The sequence below is a fragment of the Macaca thibetana genome, chromosome 9, assembly GCF_024542745.1.
Source record: "Macaca thibetana thibetana isolate TM-01 chromosome 9, ASM2454274v1, whole genome shotgun sequence".
NCBI lineage: Eukaryota > Metazoa > Chordata > Mammalia > Primates > Cercopithecidae > Macaca > Macaca thibetana.
In genome coordinates, this window is record NC_065586.1 from 37,390,583 (window position 1) to 37,412,889 (window position 22,307).

General features: G+C 32.2%; 1 protein-coding gene across 1 annotated transcript; it reads left to right on the top strand.

Annotated features, from left to right (window-relative positions):
• Nucleotides 1-6: 6 nt before the first annotated feature.
• LOC126963132 (ankyrin repeat domain-containing protein 30A-like) lies at nt 7-22,162 on the top strand (the record flags this gene model as incomplete). The annotated part of the gene is made up of 4 exons (XM_050805125.1): nt 7-666; nt 2,071-2,218; nt 11,729-11,954; nt 22,041-22,162. Coding segments are annotated over 2 exons (753 nt in total), but the record flags the coding sequence as incomplete, so codon positions are not given.
• Between the last annotated feature and the right edge of the window lie 145 nt (nt 22,163-22,307).

Here is a 22,307-nt window from a genome sequence, read left to right on the forward strand (position 1 = left end):
GAGAACACAATGCTCACTTCTAAATTGAAGGAAAAACAAGACAAAGAAATACGGGAGAGAGAAATTGAATCATACCATCCTAGACTGGCTTCTGCTGTACAAGACCGTGATCAAATTGTGACATCAAGAAAAAGCCAAGGACTTGCTTTCCACATTGCAGGAGATGCTTCTCTGCAAGGCAAAATTAATGTTGATGTGAATAATACAATATATAACAATAAGGTGCTCCATCAACCACTTGCTGAAGCTCAAAGGAAATCCAAAAGCCTAAAAATTAATCTCAATTATGCAGGAGATGCTCTGAGGGAAAATACATTGGTTTCAGAACATGCACAAAGAGAGCGAGATGAAACACAGTATCAAATGAAGAAAGCTGAACACATGTATCAAAATGAACAAGATAATGTGAACATACACAATGAACAGCAGGAGTCTCTGGAGCAGAAATTATTTCAACTACAAAGCAAAAATCTGTGGCTTCGACAGCAATTAATTCATGCACATAAGAAAGCTGATAACAAAAGCAAGATAACAATTAATATTCAGCTTCTTAAGAGGAAAATGCAACATCATCCCCTAAAAGAGAAAAATGAGGAGATATTTAATTACATTAACCATTTAAAAGACTGTATATATAAATATGAAAAAGAGAAAGAAGAAAGAGAAGTAAGTATCAAAAAATATAAATACTTGTCAACCTTCCTGAAAGAAAATTTAAAGCATATTTGGCGTTGGTTAAATGCTGAATCTAGTAGAATATAAACAGATGATAAATATACTTACTATGTCAGCTTAGAAACATACCTCATCTCCACCAAATGAAAGTTAAAGCTGAGAGAGACCTTACACTTTGAGTAAAGACACTGTGTCACTGATGAAATTTTAAGTTTAAGATTTTTAATAGATGAACATTAATGACATTGGGTTTTACTGTTGAAATAAAGGTTTTAATGTCTCTTTGTCGCCACATTTTATGACCACATTGAAGCAGATAAATGGGAATGCCCATATCAGCAATTAGTATTTTGAAATTAAGATTCAGTTCAGCAATCTACTTTGACAATTAATTATAAATTTTCCAGAGGAACTGAAGTGTATTTGAAGTATATTTTGAAGTGTACATTTCTGCATCTTGTAATAATACTTTTTTTCAGTAGCTTTTTGTATATTTTAGTTGATATAATTTTATTTTCATTTATGTCAATTTGACTTAAATCTGAACATATTTGAATCTCAAATTATGTATTGTTATAACCTCTCAATTTTTTAAAGACATCTGCATTTTATTAAATAATACCTTAGGACAAATGTAGTGAATTTTACAATATCAAATTTGATTTAATCACCCCACTGGTATTTATAACTTATTTTGAATATTGTTACAAATAATTTGCTCATAATTTATATTTCAAAGCTCAAAGACTATCATGTCCCAGAGAAAGGTCATTGTAGCTATCTGTGATTCATTAGCTTTGCATTGGATCCCCATTTTACAATTCATGTGGGGTGGCAAGGTTCATGTATAGTACAAAATAAGCGAGTAGAGAAGAGAAACATAGCAGCTGAGGTCAGGAGAGATGTGGAGAGCAGGTTACCTAGGGTCTCTAAAGGCTTTAAAATAAAAATAGTTTTATTCTGAGATAGAAATCTATTGGAAAAATTTCAACAGGTGATTGAATATGTGAGGAACTTTGATGTTGATTTGTGCTTCTAATACAGAAGAAAGAAAGCATTCCACTGTGTAGAATTTGCCACCACTAGTCCTGCCCCAACTTTTTTTTTTTTTTTTTTTTTTTTTTTTTTTTTGAGACTTCAGTAGGTTGTGAAGCATTACCGATTCATTAGGGGACAAATGACTAGTGGGATGAATCTGGTGTCTAGTAAGAGACTACCAGTTTGGCAGGAAGATAACACCTTCTTTTGTCCTTGAGTGGATTCAGTAATAAGCAGCAATGTGTACAAATGAAGAAAATAAGCTGAATCAATATATTTGGGGATTTTTTTTTAAAAGTAAATATTGTTAATTTGATAAGATAATTTACAAAATCAATAACAAATATGTCTTGTCAGGTCATTGTGAGACAACTTCAAAAACGATTGGCTGATCTCAATAAACAGTGTGTGTCAGACCTCACTAGAACTTACACCACATTATCACATTAATCTCAAAGATGAGATATAGGATTTAATGAAGAAATGATTTCAAGTCAAAAGTCAAGTATGTATTAAATGTAACATGCCAACAGTGAATCTATAGCTGGTTAAATAATATAAATTGTTTTATGATATTAATTTCCATGGGAAGACTTCTTTTATATGTTCATTATAATTAGTTTTATTACAATTCTATTTATAATATGCTTATTTTAAAAACTGTGGCTATCATTCTGCAATGTTTTTCTTATAATTACATATTTTTTCATAATATTTACCCTTAAGAAGATTAAGAATTATACATTGTTTATCCCACAAGTTGAGAGACTATTCTTCAGATAAACAGTATTTTTCAGTGATTTATGTTGCCATGGTGAGGCAAGCCATATTTAATCAGAGAAGAATGTGTAATGGAATATTCCAGAAAATTATCTTATTTCTTAGCTCCACTTTTGTGAATGGATGCCAAGGACATCATACTACTCTCCAAAATGCAAATGTTTAGGTTAATATACACAATATTTGAATAGCTAGGCAATTCTTTTATTTTTTCTTTTTAATTATATTGTATAAACATATACATATTTAGATCATGTGTAGTAGGCATATTCAAAATAGAAAATAAAGGAAATTATCTTGATACTGCCATTGGATGTTTAAAAAGGAAATTTATTGGGAAAAAAATTCACGTATCATACAGTTCACACATTTAAATTGTACAACTCAATGTCTCTTAATATATTCACAATGTTGTATAACCATCACCACAATCATTTTCAGAACATTTTCATCGCCCTAAAGAGAAACTTCGTATGTCTTAGTCATCACCACCACTCACTCCTATGTTTCTCCACCTTCCCCAGTCCTAGGCAACCATCATCTAATTTTTGTCTTTATAGATTTTCCCGTTCTGAACATTTCATAGAAATGGAATCATACAATTTGTAGTGTTTAATGAGCAGCTTCTCTTACTTAGCGTAGTGTTTTTAAGGTTCATCTATTTTGTAGTACATATCAGTATTTCATTTTTATTTACTGTCCAATAATACTCTATTGCATGGCTACAGCAGCTATTCATTCATCAGTTGATAGATCTTTAGGCTGCTTCTCCTTTTGGCTATTATGAATAATGCTGCTATAAGCATTCACTTACAAGTTATTGTGTGGACCTATGTTTTTATTTCTCTGCCACTGGATTTTATATTTACTTAATTGGGCCGGTTTCCTCATCTCTCTGCCTTCCTCATGCTTTTCCTCCATTTTCAGTTTTTGTTCATCTGTCCTCATTCATTCAGACTTGGTGGACACATTTTCCATTTTCATGAAGCTTTCTCTGACTGTTCTGACTCTCATTGACCTTATGCTTCAGGATGTGTTTTCTAGTTGGTGCAGAACAATTTAACTTTCAGTTGTACATTGCTTTATTTTTTCATGAGACATAATCATGTCTTATTATAAATTTACCTAAGCAGAGGATTATATCTGACATACATGCTACCTGTTATTGTATAAATTGAAAATATTCTATCTTACCAGTTGTTACAACACAATTAAATATATTATACTGATAATTTATTTTTTCAGACATTGACATAATAAAGTTTTATTCGAAATATATTTCAATCAATAAATATAAAACAGAAATCACTCTAATAGAGGAGAATTGTTCTAGTCAATAATCAAATTTTTTCTGACTGTTGAGAAAAATTAAGTCTGCATTTTAAAAGTTTCAGATTTTGAAGCTTCAGATTTTAGAGTAGGGATTTTCAACACACAGTACAGGGTCTCCTCAGTTTGCAGTGGTGTTACATCTTGATAAATCCATTATAAGTTGACAATATTGAGAATGATAAACATAGAAAACACATAAACTTTATCTAGAGAAAAATGGTTAATAAAAAAAGAAAAATCAAAAAACCATAAAAGAATGCTTACAGAGAATGAACGTAGTTACCTTATCCTGAAGTTAGGTAAGAATCAGAAATGTTATGGGGACCAAATGAGAGCTTTCAAAAAATTATCTTTCTTAGATCTGAATGAGCAAACCTGGAGTATTGTGAACTGTTGATGACAATGCTCTGAGGGCATCTTTGGCACCAAAATATAAATATAACTACTTATTTTTTCACTTATTGTTAGCATTTAGTATTTTATGCATAAAAACTTTTTTACCAAATAAATTTTGGCAGTTTAAATTCCGCAAATGATACTAATGAAAGTATAAATCATTTTGGGTTGTTTTAAAAAAGGTTATGTTTCAATCTGTCATTATTGGAATAAAGTGTATAAACTGCATGTTATAAAATGGTTTACACATATATAACTCGTGAACTCAAGAGAAATAATATTTTTAGGAAAGAAGAGTGTCTCTAGATTTTTAATAATAATTTAACTTCTTTAAAAGACTGAATATAGAAAAGAGAAATTAAATGAATGTACTGTGACTTAATGCAATCTCTGGAGCATAATTTGGATTGGGAAATAAAGAAAAAAAATGAATCAGGAAAAGAAATAACTGGGTAAGGTTTCAATATTTTAGAACTTTAAAAATATATATTAACTATAATTTCAACATATTTATTAAAACTGAGATATAAATTTGACCTAATCTGCATTTTTATAATTAAACAAATTATTCAATCTTAATGCTTTATCAGAGTCACAGCACAAACTGCAACTTTTTTTGAATACCTAAATATCACACTCTTATTCTTTAATGATTTTGAAAACAATAATGACAATGCCTTTGGCATATAATGTCAACTGCTCTCTTCATTATCTACTTTGAATTTTTATTTCTGAAGATGTGTTTGTATTTGGTAATCTTCCTGGTGGTAGTGTGCATATCTGCTGTTCTTTAATATCTGAAAATCTGCCCTTGTTGTTTTTAAACATCATCAAAAATTATCTCGATTAACTTTTATTTCAGTCTCTTTGATTCTGTTTAGTTTTTAAATATATTATGGATATTTACTTATTTTCTACTGGTACCTCCCATGCGTATGTGAGTTATATATATATATCACTAAACTTCTGCTGTTTTTGATACACACACACACACACGTGTATATATACACATATATATATATGTTATAATAAAAATATGTATTACCTAAAAAAGAGTAAAATGAGTAATTGTGTTTCTGCCACCGAGATTAAAAATAGAATTTTCCTCAGTGCCTTTGAAGCCCCCAACATGGCTGCTTTTCTATTTGCTGAGAACTTTAATTTGTTCTCTGATTCCAATTAATATTTTTCTCTCATTATCTTTCTCTGCATGGTTTTGGATGCCTTTCACTTTGTTAGCACTGTGCTAGCAAAGATCTTTAGATCTCTTCCTACAACTGTCGTTAAGTCTTCACATGATCTCTCATTTCCTTTTCCCTCCTCAACTCGGACTGTTTTCTTTTCTTTCTATTCTACTTTGAATAATTTTTGTGATAATTTTTGTGTGTGTATTCTTTTCTTCCTATAGACTGTGGTCAAAATGTATCAAAAATGTATTTTTGTGTCTTTTGCAAATATTCACATATAAATATGCTTTTCCCCTTTGATGCTGATCTCTGAGTGAAAACTCGTATTTAATAATAGGTTAGTATTTTATATTAACATATTAGGTTGGTACAAAAGTAATCGTGGTTCAAAAATCATGATTACTTTCCCCCAACCAAATACTAAAATAAATATTAATAGTTTATTTATAAAAACTCTATATATGGTTATAATATCAATCCTTTATCTGTCATATATGTTGTAAAATTTTCTTCATATTACTTACATAAAGTTAAATTTTGTTAGAATGTTTTCAAACTGTGTTACATTGAAACAAATGAGAGAGGGATAATTTATTGATTTGTTTCTTTGTAGGTTAGAACACATTTGTTTAAAAAAAAAAAGAAAAGAAATTGTTAAATATTAGTCTGAAACATTTTGATTTAGTCATTCTGTACATTCCTGCAGATATAAGGAGCTTTTAGAAATGACAGAAAAGAAGTTAAAGGAATGTGAAAATGGAAAGCTTAATTTCCATGGAGATTTTAAAACTGGTCTACTTGAAATGGATATTCAGATGAATAAGCTAACACATCAAGTACGTTTTGGGACCAAAAGAGGTACCCAAATACTTTGGGGAAATAAAAATCTGTCAGTGCTTTGAGAAGTGAAAGAGATTTGTTTTTTAATTTTATGGACTTAGAAGAATACATGTTTAATGTATTCTTTTTCTATAAGATGGGCATACTGCTCATTCTGTGTCTTGAACCCTGGCCAATGATATAAAAGCAAGCAGTACACCATCCTATGACTTCAAGTCACTAGTATCAAATCGGTTTTCTTGGTAACAATTTTATTGAGGTATAATTAACATGCCATGCAATTCACTCTTTGAAAGTGCACAGTTCAGTGGCTTTTAGTATTTTCACAGAGTTATACAATCGTCAACACAGTCTATTCTAGAATATTTTTATCACTCTTAAAAGAAATTCTACATTTTTGTCACCCACCGGTTTCCCATTCCTTGCTCAGTTCTAGGGAACCACCGATCTACTTTGTTTGTATATATTTGCCTGTTCTGTACGCTTCATCTTGTTCACATCACAGTATGTGGCGTGTTGTGACTGGATTCTTTCACTTAGCATAACATTTTCAGGGTCCTCTGTTGTAGCAAGTATCGGCACTTCATTTCTTCTTATTGCTGAGTATATTTCATTGTCTAGATATAACAAACATTTTATCTACCCACACATCAGTTGATAGATCTTTAGGTTGTTTCCATTTTGGGCTATTATTAATAATGCTGCCATGAACTTTTATGTATAAGTTTTTGTGTTTGCATATGTTTTCATGTCTCTTGGGTGCATACTTATGGGTGGAATTGAAGAGTCATATGGTATTCTATGTTTAACTTTATGCCCGTACATTTTCCAAAGCAGCTATACCATTTTTCATTAGCAGTATGAGGGTTCTAATTTCTCCACATTTTTACCAGGAATGATTCCATGCTAGTGGTGGGAAGTGGCACCCCTCCATGGTTTTGATTTGCATTCCCTAATGACTAATAATTTTAATCTTGTTTTAATGTGCATCTTAGCTATGTGTATATCTTTTTTGGAGAAATGTATATTTCTTTCCTTTGCCCATTTTCTAATTGGGTCATCTTTTTCTTTCTGAATGGTAAGTGTTCTTTATATATCCTAGATACAAGTTTTCTAAGAGAAATACAGTTTTCAAATATTTTCTCCTACTCAGTGCCTTGCCTTTTTACTTTACTGTTAGTATATTTTCAAGCACCACAGCTTTAAATTATAATGTTAATCCATATTTTGAGTTGTTATATCTAAGAAGCTACTGCCAAATGTAGTCACAAAGATTTATTCCTGTCTTTTCTTCGAAGAAACTTGTAGTTTTAGCTCTTAAATTTAGCTATTTTATTTTCAGATAAATTTTAAATACAGTATTTGCTGGGACGCCAACTTTATTCTTTTGCATATGGATATCTATTTGTCCCAGAACCATTTGTTGAAAATGCTATTCTTTTCTCATGTAGTAATTTTGTTATCCTGGTTGAAAATCAATTGACCATACATGTGCAGGTCTATTTTTGGATTCTAAATTCTAAAACATTGATCTCTCTATTCTTATGCCAGTACCACATCAACTTACATGACAACTCTTTTTCAATCATTTTGCATATTACCAGCTATATATTATCATGCATAATAAAAGCTCAATATAGAGAAACATCTTTACTTTTTGTTTCTTGAAAGATTCCATGGCAAGCTTATTCCTTGCTGACTCCATGACATGGTGGGAAGTCAAGCTTACAGAGACAAGAGTCCTTTCCTTTGTTTCTCTATTCGAACCTTTAGTCTCTCATTGAATGCCTCTCTCTTGAGTCCCATTTCCATCTAATCTTGGTCACATCATCTTCTTACAGTCTACTATTTCATGCATTAGGTTTTATTAACTCATTGTAATTTGCACAGTCATCTGTAGATGTTATCCATCCTGGGAGGAGAAGAGTCAGTCCAGGCTATAAGCTTTTCTCATTGGAAATGGAGCTAATTCATCATCTTGCAGTTCACAGGTAGATCCTCTTTTGACCTGGCACCTGATTCTTATGTATAACACCTGGGATGATCTTTTCTTGGTACAGTTCCTGCATTCTCAGAAATCACAATTCTCTGTAACTACTTCCCTCTGCTTAAATAGATCAAGATGCACAGGTATATTTTATAGCTTCATACATTTTTTTGGAATAAATATTTTATCCTATTCAAATAAAAAGTCTCGAAAGTTCAGCACTAAAAAATAGGTTATGTTCAGGCAATTTATAAGAGACAACAGTGAAATTAGTTGTTCAAATTTCAAAATATCAAAGCTAATTTTTTTGTATGATATGAAGAAGGATTGTGGTACAACATAAAGATTAAATGGTCTTAACTTCTTCGTATAGACAAACGTGAAGTACAGTAAAGGGTAAATTGTATTTTATTTATTAACATTCAAAACCTACTACATTTATTTTACTTCTGAGATGATTAAAAATGATTCTATAATGTTCTCTTTATTTTCTCATTGAGGAAAGGAAAATGAATAATGAATGCCAGATTGGTTACTTCATACTCTGCTGCTTAGCTTTCTTAAGATTTTACTTCTATGAAATCAGATAATGTCTGATTTTGATTGTTAAACCAAATATTTTTAGTTTTCTAGCTGTTGCACTTCAAAACTTGCCTCTTTGCTTCCCTGCCTTACTGATTTCCTAACTTGAGTGGAAATCCTAAAGAAGCACACTTGCCTAGTAATAAGAATTTTTAATTAAAAGGAATTTTAGGAAATCTTTCTCCTCAGTAGCTCTTATGTCTGTCTTCTACTTTTCTACTGCTTCTCATTAGCATAGTTTGACATGAAAAAATTAATATCAACCTCTATTAGATCGTACTTTAAAGATGACTAGTTCCTACTGTGTAAGTTTTCTATTGTAATTTTTTAAATCAATTTTTATTTTTATTGTTTCCTAACAATCACCCACAATTTAGTGGGTCAAAACAACATTTGTTGCATTAATAAATCTGCCATTTGGGAGAAGCTTGGCCAGGACAGCTTGTCACTGTTCCTCTTATCTTTCCTGGGGACAGCTCAAAGACTGGGAAAGTACAATAATCTGAAGGTTTGCTCAGCTGTGTGTCTTGTTGTTAATGCTGGCCATTGCCTGGAACGTTGGCTGTGGCGGGTAGCCAGATCACCTACATTGGAGCTTCTAGGCATTCATAAATGGAACTTGCTTTGAATAAATGGAATATGGTAAGAGTTACACCATGAGATTTGCAGCATTAGCTTAGAAAAGGCTCTCTATCTCAAACTGCTTGCGCTTGGTACCCCCTTCCCCTGTTTTAAGTGAGGATGGTCAGGCCACATACTATTAATTAGCTGTAAGTCACTAAGTTTGGCCCGTATTATTATTTTTTTAATGAGATGAATTTTTTTGTATTTTTAGTTGACATGTACATACATGTTTATGAGATATAAAGTAACAGTGATATCTCCTCTATATATGTATACACTGTGTAATGCTCAAATCAGGATAACTAGTATATTCAATACCTCAAACATTTATTATTTGTTTCTGTTGGGAACATTTCCAATCCTCTCTTCTAGCTTTTTGAAAGCATACCATAAATTATAGCTAACTGTATTCACCCTACAATGCCACAGAACACCAGAACTCATCCTCCTATCTAGGTATTAGCTATTATCAATTTAGTAAATATTGCTGATAAGTATTTTAAGCTTCAGCTTCTCGTTCATGTATTTAAAATTGCTTTCTGAATCACTGACTTAAAACAAAAGGAAACAAATATACAATAATTATGAAGCTTATAATTACTTTAAAATGTACCGTTTTGATTTGTTTTCTTTTTAATTTTAATTTTTGTGGGTACACAGTAGGTGTCTGTGTACATATATATACACATATATATGTATGGGTTACATGAGACATTTTAATACAGGCATGAGATGCATAATAATCACATTAGGGTAAATGGGGTATTTGTCACCTCAAGCTTTTATCCAATGTGTTACAAACAAATTAATTATACTCTTTTAGTTATTTTTAAATGTCCAATTAAATTGTTTGTTACTGTACTTTTAATTTGTTTAAACACAAGCAGAAACTCAAGGAAACCTATAGCACTTAAGAGAGCATGGTATTGTTTCAATAAATAAGATGGAGCTGATAGTTAAAGATCTGGAATCTGAACTCTCCAAAATGAAAACTGTAGAAGACTTTAATAAAACAGAGTTAGAAAAATATAAGCACCTCTATTTAGAGGAATTAAAATTTAGGGATTTGTTGTCAAATGAACTAGTCAGTCAAAATATAATTATAGAAAATAAGCTCATTAATTTACCTCAAAAGATTAATTTTTAGTGAGACAGGGTCACAACATCAGTGGGAAGTGAAAGTTAACTAGATAATATAATTATGGAAACATGGTGTTAGTAAATGAACTGAGTTTCCAAATGTTTGTCCAGGAGAGTTTATGTCTCTTCCACATTTGTTGGTTTTATATGGCTTTTTTTCCCCTTCCGATTCACATCTAGTCAACCTGATCTATTAGTCTTTCAGCTAAGTATTTTTGAAGCATTTAATTCAGACAGTAGTATTGTCATTAAATGGCTTTTCAGCATGTCCCCAAATAGAAATACTAATAAGTTTAACTGTTGTTTGGAGGATTAAAATTGAGACCAAAATGGTCAAGTACAATTACTACTACATTTCACTTTCTGGCAGTTGGTAAATTAACTTTCTTTGGTAGTGATCTTGGGAATTATCATTAGACAGCACCCTGAGAAAACACCTGTATAGTTTTCTTATTCTTTATAAAAACATCCTTGTGAAATGGGGAATTACTAATACAGAGATTAAGGGATGTATAATTCACAAAATGGTTAAAAATAACACTTTTGTTAGCCTGAGGGTGTGTGTGGAAGACAGAAGGACAGGCCCCACCTCCGATGCCTTGGTCACAATGTTAGTAGCTGACTGCCTTTGAAGCTGTTTTAGTTCTTTTTGTCTCCCCTAGGAGTTGTTTGTGTGAATTACTTCTCAGTGTCAAATGCTTAATTGATCCCAAATAATGCGTGAAAATGTACAAGAAATGTTAAATCAAATGCCTGAAAATATATTTGAGGGATAATTTTTTTAAATCTTTAAACTGGTTTAATAAACACATATTTATAGCTTTTTTAGTTTTAGTTTCTTAATTGTATGTATTTAAGAAATACAACATGACGTTTTGATATATTTCTACATAGTGAATAGTCATGGCAGGCAAAAAAAACTTTTTGTTAGAAATTCTCCTAAAATATATATGTACTTTTTAAGAACAATTTAAAACCTATAATTACATACATTAGGCATGCTCTCACACGTCTTCATTGTTAAAGTACGATTTAATGGGAAATGTTATTTATTCTTATAGAAGGGTTTTCTTTTTAAATACAAGTCCTTTTCTAATTATGTAGGATAAAATAAAATACTAAGCTTTTTCTTTTGCAATCTTCATAGAACTCATGAGAGACAAGCAGAGACCAGTAAGAAACTTCTTTTGGAGAAACAACAGACCAGATCTTTATTCACAACTCATGCTAGGAGGCCAGTCCCAGAATTACCTTGTGTTGGAAATCTTACCAATAGTTTGAGTCGACAGAATACTTATTTTAGAAGAAAAATTCATGATTTCTTCCTGAAGCCTACGACATAAAATAACAGTGCAAAGACCTACTTGTTCAAGGTTAGTTATATTATCTTTCTTCCTTTGGTTTTCAGATTTCTGATGCAATTCTTGTTTTTAAGTAGGTGAAATACTGAGTTAATTGACTTGTGTGTTAAATAATGGTCAACATTACCTGTGTTAACAAAGAAAGAAAACAGAAATTTTACTAAAAGTCCCTGGAGTTCTCATTTTTATGAAATACCTATTTGTTAACTTCATTCAATAAACTTAAGTAACACATTTTGAATTGCTTTAAAAACTGCATTTAAGTTACATTTTAGAAAGTGAATATTATTCCCTAGTAACTAAATATATACTTTGAGATGTTTTGGCTTACTTTCTGATTGGTTTGAGTTTAACTGTTGTTCATAACACTTTTAATGTTTTCCTGTACCATCTCAAGTTTTGTGCCCCTAATCAGAAGTGAATGTTTGACATCCAAACAGTTAATCACATGTAGATGTTCATTATTTAAAGTAATCTAAAATAAATACATTTATGAAGTAAATAAACGTGGAACACTTAAAGGATTCATTTTTGTTTTGTTTTTAAGTTAAAAGTCTTATAATTTTTTTACACAAGACTGGGTCTTTAATTGCCACTATACCTACATCACTTTTTTTCTCAGTTTTTGTAAACTCTCTGTTATTGCTGTGCAATTTTACAATAGCTTGAAAATAGCTAAATCATTCAACTCTTTAAATTTTTAAAATGATGTTCACTTGTGTCTATCACTTGAATTACTGATGACTAATATGGCAATGATATTGAGTCTTTTAATGGCAACTACAACCACACATAAACCATTATCTTCTTTCTACCCAGAATTCCATAAAGCTGTGCAGGGTTCCCATTTACCTTGATGATGTAGCAGACATCTTACAATCCAACTAGGTGATTTTATTCATAGTGAGAATCCATTTCTGAAGATCCCAAAATGATGCCAGCAATGACAAGATATATAAATTAAAGAATTGATTATAGATAGATAGATAGATAGATAGATAGATAGATAGATAGATACTCCATTTTTTGACTGGGGGAGAAATTTTAAAACTGTGTGCAGTCATCCTAGCAACTTAGGAGGCTGAGTAGGCAAAATAATCACTTGAGCCCAAGATTTACAGGCTGTAGTGTATCATAATCACAGCTATAAATAGCCAATGCCCTCCAGCCTGGGCAACTTAGTGAGTCCCTGTTGAGAAAAAAAACAAAAACAAAATAAATTATTAAAAAACCCACAATTTTTTGAACTAAAATAAATAGGTAGCAACTAGTTTTCAATGTGTATCACTGTCACTGAAATACCCATTTCAATCAATGCACATTGGCTTATAGTTTTGATGGTGATTTCACAGTCTCTTTAATGCAGAGAAAAGTAGTGTATGCTTATGTTAAATGAAATGTTTTTTCTTTACCTGGCTTCATATTCTAAAAAATTCTAGAGGAGCAAATCTAAACTTTCTCAGACAGCATTGCTGCTAAATAAAGGGGAACAATTAAACGATTGTTTTAATACATAAATTAGATGATCCTAGCTAGCTGAGTTTTTAATTATTTTGATAGCTTAGTTTTATTTTTCTGAAAAAAGAGTGATATGATCAGGGTCTAAGTGCTTCAGGGTCATAAAACTGCACTTCTGGGTACAAAAAGAGGAAGAATGTTAACTACTACTGTGAAGTTTAATCATGATGCACATGTGAAATTTTCTTATCTTTTTTTTCCAGAATAATCAGCTCATGTATAATTTCATAAGATAATGAAAGCATGTATAAATACAAATGTAGTGCAAGCAAAGATTTTTGAGAAAATATTTTCTCTTAGTTTTTAGGGGGCAAAGTGCTATTTATTTTTAGTATTTCCAGATATGTTGAAAGACAGTTCATCTTCAACTTCATTAGTAGTTCCAAAGAGTGCAGGGTTCCTTTGTGGGCAATTGGTTTGCCAAATCATGTTTGACTTAATAATTCTATGAAGATTCAGTGACATGTTTTCATAACTTCTTTAGAATGACCTGAAAAAGTTCTTATGTAATTGTTTACAAAACTCTTAGAGATACAGAAAGAAGGTGCCTACTAGAGTTGCTAAAATTTAATTATTTCTACTAGGAAAACATCTAATAATACTATGAGAGTTGGTACAGATTATCTAAAATAATACAAAAGGTAGGTTTTTGGAGGGAGCATTCCAAACAAGAAGATATTTAGACATTTTTGGCTATAATTCTAGAAAGTAAAATGTTAAAATATCTAAATCTAACATAAAATATGTTAAAATCGCATTGATACTGAATGTATTTATCTTCTTTATTAACAAGGCTGTGATATTTTGGAATATTGTTAATTTGAAGTTCTTTCTTATGCCGTTTTTTAAACTGTAGAGAAACTGATTATAATACCTCATTTTTGTTGCATGTGATGGAAGTTGTGCTAGATGTCAAAGCCAGTGTTCTCTATGTTGATCTCTTTTGCCAGTTCTTGCACCTGTCACCAACACATTAAGTTTAGCCTTACCACTTAACACTATGATAGCTATCATAGATAACTATGTATACTTTTTCCAAACGTTTACTTTGTTTTTATTTAAATTCTGAGATGCTTTGTTCCATATATGGGAAGGAATTTTATAATTTTATTGGTTCTTTAAAAAATTATATTGTAAAATTCAAAAATTAAAATTAGCTTCAAAAATACATCAGTCATTGGATCCTTTTGCACATAGAATGTTTTTGTGATAACTGAAATCTTCACTTTATACCACATTAATGAAAGATAAGACTTAGCTGGTTTAAAGTTTTTTTTTAGGTTTGAAAGTTGTATAGTACCTGTGTGTCTAAGACAATGTATGGCACCCAGTAGTCACTTGGTACATGTTTTTTAAATGTTTGAGAGAGGAAGACTCGTTTCTACATTGATTGGATTTGGACTTCCAGTACATTACTGACTCAAAAAGTTTCTAATAATTTATTTAAGTAACTTTTCTATTTCTCAAATGTTCATTCAGTTTAGCAACTTCTTTTCTAAATGTAGTTATATAGATATGTCCAAGCTAAAACCATATTCCTAAGACTGTAGCTTTTTACATGGTGGAACATTGTGTTGCATGGTGGAACATTGTGTTGCATGGTGGAACATTGTGCCACATGGTGGAACTTTGTGTCACATGGTGGAACACTGTCATATCAGAATGTTGAGTTGCACATTTTCCACAGAATGTTGAGTTGCACTTTAAATATATGTGTGGATCTATGCTTAATCTATCAGGTCTTTGGTCAATGAAGTATTCCCCATTTTCTTTCTCTGTGACACAGTGCATGTATTTAATACTCACAAACTAGCAAGTATAATTGCCTTCAGACATTATTGATATTTTGATCTTGAATTGCAGTGGTTTAAATGTGCAAACTTATTTGATTTTACTACATGGGAGTGCATAATTACTGTCATAAAACTTGAGTGCTCCTTAAAATACAGAATGATATTACATTTTAATTTAAAAACATGGTTACTTGAAAATATATTAATTATGGAAAAGTATGTGTGTGATGTATATGTATTTATCAAATTGGTCTCAAAAAGACAATACAGCAATATTTTTAAACTTATAATATCAGGTACAATGTAACAGTAGCCTGTCACTAAGTTATTGTTGAAATAGTGAACATTGTATTTGTTGGGCTTTACTATTGTGATTGATTTTACTATATTTCTTTATTTCTTTTTTTTTTTTTTTTTTTTTTTTTTTTTTTTTTTTTTGAGACAGAATCTTGCTCTGTCACCCAGGCTGGAGTGCAGTGGCGTGATCTTGGCTCACAGCAAGCTCCGCCTCCCAGGTTCACGCCATTCTCCTGCCTCAGCCTCCCAAGTGGCTGGGGCTACAGTCGCCTGCCACCACACCTGGCTAATGTTTTGTATTTTTAGTAGAGATGGGATTTCACCATGTTAGCCAGGATGGTCTCGATCTCCTGACCTCGTGATCCTCCCACCTCAGCCTCCCAAAGTGCTGGGATTACAGGCCACTGTGCCAGGCCTGATTTCACTATATTTCTTTATTTACAATCTTTATTCCAGCCCTTTCTCTTGTTAACATGGGGGGTTGTGTTGAAGAATATAAAGTTACAAAGTCAAGGAAGTAGGAAACATTTTTACAAGTGTTATGTAGCCATCTTGGTGGGGCTGTGGTGGGGTAGGCTGCAAATGACACTCCTATTTTTTCTCTGAGTTCAGAACATAAGAATCAGATGGACAGACATCAACATACCAGCTTTATTGCTGACTTATGACAACTCATGGGAAGATGTGGCTCAGATGTGCAGCCACAGTGAGCTTCTGAACATTTCTTCTCAGACTAGGCTCTTACACACAGTTGCAAGTGGAAGAAAGAGATACTTGACACTGCCACAGGAGCAGGCAGCTTCCTGCAGAGATGACAGCCAATCCAAACTCATGTCACTGTAGGCAGACACACGTTTGCAAAGAGACTCAAAGCCAAACAAATACACTCAATGTGCTTTGCCCAAATTTACTCATTACATAAATCTTCCCTCCTCCCAAGAGGAAAGTAGAGAGAGCATGAGCCCTCACATGGAAACTTGAAGCCAGGGAAATGAAGGCTCACCAATTATTTGTGCATGGGTTTAAGTTATCCTTGAAATTAAGTTCAGAACTTTTCTTTGTATGTACCAATTAATGACAAGAGGTTAGATAGAAGTATGCTAGATGGTGAAGAGAAATCTGTTTTGTGTCTTCAATTTTGCTAAAAATAACCCAGAACATGGATAATTCATTTATTAATTGATTTTGGTAAGTCAAGTCCTATTTGGAGAAAATTAATAGTTTTTCTAAGAATTTTCTCAATATCACCTGGCTTGATAAAGTTTTTCTCCTTTGAGTTCCTTTTTTTCCTTTTTTTCTTTTTCTTTTTTTTTTTTTTTTTTTTTTTTTTGAGTTTAACAAACTTGTTTTTTACAAATTGATTATGTTGACTGTCACTCAGAGATGTTATGATATTAATTTCTATTGCTTACTTTGTATTCATAATTTTAGAATTCACTATTTAGCTGGACAGCTACTTTTTAACCTATTGCACCTAAACATGTTTGAGCTACAAGACAGTTTTACCATATGCATGCATTTTCTCTGAGTTATATTTTTAAATGTATACATTTCTCCTAAATATGGAGGAAATCACTGGCATCAAATGCCAGTCTCAGACAGAAGACCTAAAGCCCATTTCTGGCCTGGAGCTAATTGGCTTTGTGACCTACGGTAAGACATAAGTGCTCTGAGTTTGTGTTGCCTCTTTTGTAAAATGAAGGAGTTTGACTTAATCAGTGACTTTCATAGCTTGAAATTTTTTAGAAGAACAGAAAGTTTTTTTAAAAAAAGTTAGATACAACCATATTATATAAAACAGAACAGGTACAAGAAGAGCTAACTTGCTAAAGAAAGGATGGAGGCTCTGAAGCTGTGACTTCATTATCCCTTAATACTGCTATGTCCTCTGTAGTATCTTAGATTTCTATGGGAAATCATTTAAAAACCATTGTTTATGCGAGAGCCTTGCTAATTTCCTAAAAATTGTGGATACATTATTTTCTCCCATGTATAATTTTCTCACCTTCTATTTATAAAGAAAAAAAGTGTCAGTGTAGTATTTATGTATTTTACCCTATAAGGAGCTAATATAACTTTTGATTTAGTATTATTCATAAAATTAGGTTAGCAGTTTATTAAGCTTCTGTATTTCCTCTGGCAATGTTTAATATCTCATAAGCTACACATACTTCAAAGCCATCACCAACACCCTTTTCTCACTGAATAGAACAGTGACTGATGTCATGAAGATTCTTTTATCTCCTTTTGCCTTCCATAATTTGTGCCAGGTACTGTATGAGGTGCTTGATTGGAAATAATCATTCTGAATTTCGATTAAGAGAAATATGAGAAATACGTGGATTTAATAGGAAAGAAATAACAAAATTGAAAGGGACTTATGAAATGAAGGAAAAAATCTTAAGGGTAGCCAGAGAGAAAGGTCGGGTTACCCACAAAGGGAAACCCATCAGACTAATAGCAGATCTCTTGGAAGAAAATCTACAAGCCAGAAGAGTGGGGCCAATATTCAACATTCTTAAAGAAAAGCATTTTAAACCCAGAATTTCATATCCAGTCAAACTAAGTTTCATAAATGAAGGAGAAATAAAATCCTTTACAGATAAGCAAATGCTTATCTGCCTTACAAGAGACCCTGAAGGAAGCACTAAACATGGAAAGGAACAACCAGTACCAGCCATTGCAAAAACATGCCAAAATGTAAAGACCATCGAGGCTAGGAAGAAACTGCATCAACTAACGAGCAAAATAACCAGTTAATATCATAATGGCAGGATCAAGTTCACACATAACAATATTAACCTTAAATGTAAATGGACTAAATGGTCCAATTAAAAGACACAGACTGGCAAACTGGATAAAGAGGCAAGACCCATCAGTTTGCTGTATTCAGGAGACCCATCTCACATGCAGAGACATACATAGGCTCAAAATAAAGGGATGGAGGAAGATCTACCAAGCAAATGGAAAAAAAGCAGGGGTTGCAATACTAGTCTCTGATAAAACAGACTTTAAACCATCAAACATCAAAAGAGACAAAGAAGGCCATTACATAATGGTAAAGGGATCAATTCAACAGGAAGAGCTAACTCTCCTAAATATATATGCACCCAATACAGGAGCACCCAGATTCATAAAGCAAGTCCTTAGAAACTTACCAAGAGACTTAGACTCCCATACAATAATAATGGGAGACTTCAACACCCCACTGTCAACATTAGACAGATCAATGAGACAGAAAGTTAACAAGGATATCCAGGAATTGAACTCATCTCTGCAGCAAGCAGACCTAATACACATCTACAGAACTCTCCACCCCAAATCAACAGAATATATATTCTTCTCAGCACCACATCACACTTATTCCAAAATAGACCACATAATTGGAAGTAAAGCACTCCTCAGCAAATATACAAGAACAGAAATTATAACAAATTGTCTCTCAGACCACAGTGCAATCAAACTAGAACTCAGGACAAAGAAACTCAATCAAAACTGCTCAACTACAAGGAAACTGAATAACCTGCTCCTGAATGACTACTGGGTACATAACGAACTGAAGGCAGAAATAAAGATGTTCTTTGAAACCAATGAGAACAATGATACAATATACCAGAATCTCTGGGACACATTTAAAGCAGTGTGTAGAGGGAAATTTATAGCACTAAATGCCCACAAGAGAAAGCTGGAAAGATCTAAAATTGACACTCTAACATCACAATTAAAAGAACTAGAGAAGCAAGAGCAAACACATTCAAAAGCTAGCAGGAGGCAAGAAATAACTAAGATTAGAGCTGAACTGAAGGAGATAGAGCTCCTTCTACCATTTATTTTTTGAGAGTTAGGAGGGTAAAAAATGGCCTCACTTAAGTTTGTTAAAATAAAGTATTCCCTACAGAGTTCATATTTCTTCAGTACAAAATTAGACAATCTGTTGAGAAACATGTTTGATTTTTCCGGAATCAAATTTATGCATTATAAAAAATATAAACAGGAAGTAAAGAAGTAATGTAATCTATTACACATAGGAATTAAATATTTAGAACAAGAACTTTTTGGGGAAAAGATAATAGCATTGCCTTAGTAGTTTTTTAGTTGAAGTCACGTGAAAATGTACATTTTCATACTGTTTATTAATGGTAATATAATATTCTTCCAGTACAGCCTCCTTCCTTTATCTGGTGTTGAGTTATTTCCTTTACAAGACCTCTCTAGTGATGTGTATTGTCACATCATTAAATTTACCAGGCATGTCTGTAACATTATAGTCACAGATATGTTATGAAGTACAGTCTCTCAAAATATGGGAAAACATGTTTGTCTGAAAATGGTGAAGGCTTTAAGTATCATATTTTCATTGGTATTAAAGTGTCCAGTGTATACAGTACACAATTTCAGACCTTGTTGGCATACGGCAAGAGAATACCTCTTATACAAAAGATGTAAAGAAGAACACTCCAGATGGAAACACTTGCAATGGAGCTTGAAATACTCCCACACATTTCATTATTAAGTAGAAAACTATAATTAAATGATTCTTAAAACTGATACTAATTTCTGAAAAGGCATCAAAGTTATAAATATGCAGCTATTTAATACTTTCCTTCTTTCTAATTCTAGAAAGTTATAAATCAAACTAATTTTGAAAACTGGTTCTAACCTATATTCTTTTTTCAAACAAAGTTTCTGAAATCTATGTGTTCATATAAAGAAATATCAATCATAACATAGATCACATGATATTCTTACTTATTCTCTTGCCAGTCCAGTTTTCTCATGACATTATGCTAGTACCACTTTCTTCGCTTGTGTATTTAAGGTTCTGTGCTGAAAAGTTGATAACATATAACAAACATTAAAATGTAAATTTTCTGAAGGGGGAGAATGGGACGTTAATTTAAGGAAAAATCTATTGAAGTGAAAAAACTGAACTTTTATAAAGGACAGAGTTTTGCTAAGAATTAGAAAGAAATACATTCACTGCAAAATATGACTTAAATTCTCTAACCTTTGTAGTAGTAAGAGAAAAACTCATAGAACAATATTATTTGTAATTTTTTTCTCAGATTAAACAGCAGTACACATGTATAGTCTCTATTATCTAAACCTAAAATAAGTTAGAATTCTAGGTTATTTATATGATTGTATTTTTCTATTTAAGCAATTCTCATGTTCAGTATAGTCTCTGAAAATATTAACGGGCACAATTCTGTAAGTGATACATCATTGTCAGGATAATTTCTCTTCTTAAAATTAAACATTTTAAATAATATTTGACTTATTTAAAATGTAGCAGGAGTGGCAGAAAATACCACTAGAGCAGGAGAAGGTACATTGCAAGATTTATTAGTTCAATTCAGATTTATTAATTGGTTTCTAAAATAAACTATGAATAGGAAATGTCTATTTACAGTTTGCTTAATTGATAAGTACATCAGTTGGCTATTGTTTGTTCAATAGATAGTATGCTAATTATTTTTGTATACACATTTAATGAAAGATATAAACACATGCTTATAATTAAGAGTATATTTATGATTCTCAGCAAACTATCACAAGAACAGAAAACCAAATACCACATGTCCTCACTCATAGATGGGAATTGAACAATGAGATCACTTGGACACAGGAAGGGGAACATCACACACCATGTCCTATTGTGGGGAGAGGGGAGCGGGGAGGGATAGCATTAGGAGATATACCTGATGTAAATGACGAGTTAATGGGTGCAGCACACCAACATAGCACATGTATACATATGTAACAAACCTGCACGTTGTGCATATGTACCCTAGAACTTAAAGTATAATAAAAAAAAGAGTATATTTATGCCTCATTAATTTGTCATTTTCCATATCTTTAGAAAACTCTCAAATAGTCGACATATCTGTTTTTGGCTCTAACTCTCTGCCATCCCTGTGGAACTTTTAGCCTACACACTGCAGTTGTTTTGAGAAAACAAAGGCATCATTCTCTTCTCAGGGTTATGGTTGTGATTTAAGGTCAACAGACCTAAGACTCATCTCGTGATGCATAGCCAAGCAGTTATACTTCATAAGCAGTCATGTGACTGGTGACATTTTAAATCTTCAGTCTTTGACTTTGTCATTGGTTGACCTTCGTCTTCAGTAAATGTTCTACATTTCTTGGAATACATTAAAAAATGCCCAAGTCAATTTGGTTGTTGTCAAGTTACTCAGATTTTTCTCACCACTTACTAGTACTCCACCTCTAGCATCCAGCCAACGAGACTACATAGAATTTCACAGTGATCTTTCCCAGCTCCAGCTCTTGGCATTTGCTCCTGCCTTCTGTCTGACATATGTTTTTGTTGTCCTTCTGGTATCAACCTGCATATCTCCTCCACCAAAAAGTCTACAATATTGACCCAAAACTTGGATGTCCCATCTGTGTGTTCCAGTAGTGCCCTATTTTAAATCTGTCATGATATCTATTACTAAGTGTGAAAATTACCTGTTTGTTTTTTCAGGTTATATAATAGTGTAACATTGCCAAGAAGTGGATTATCTCATCTTCATCCTGTAATTCCAGTGTTTGTCACATGGTTGTTGAATAAATGAATAAAGAATGAGAAAGCCAGAAGCTCTGATACATAGTCATAATGATAATTATTTCAATGCACAACTATGGGTGAGTTATATTTAACAACAATTTTGTATAATAGTTACATATACAATTTTTTTATTCTCAGTAACACAGAGCAGGTTCTCAACTCTTTTCTGACTTCCACTTAGTT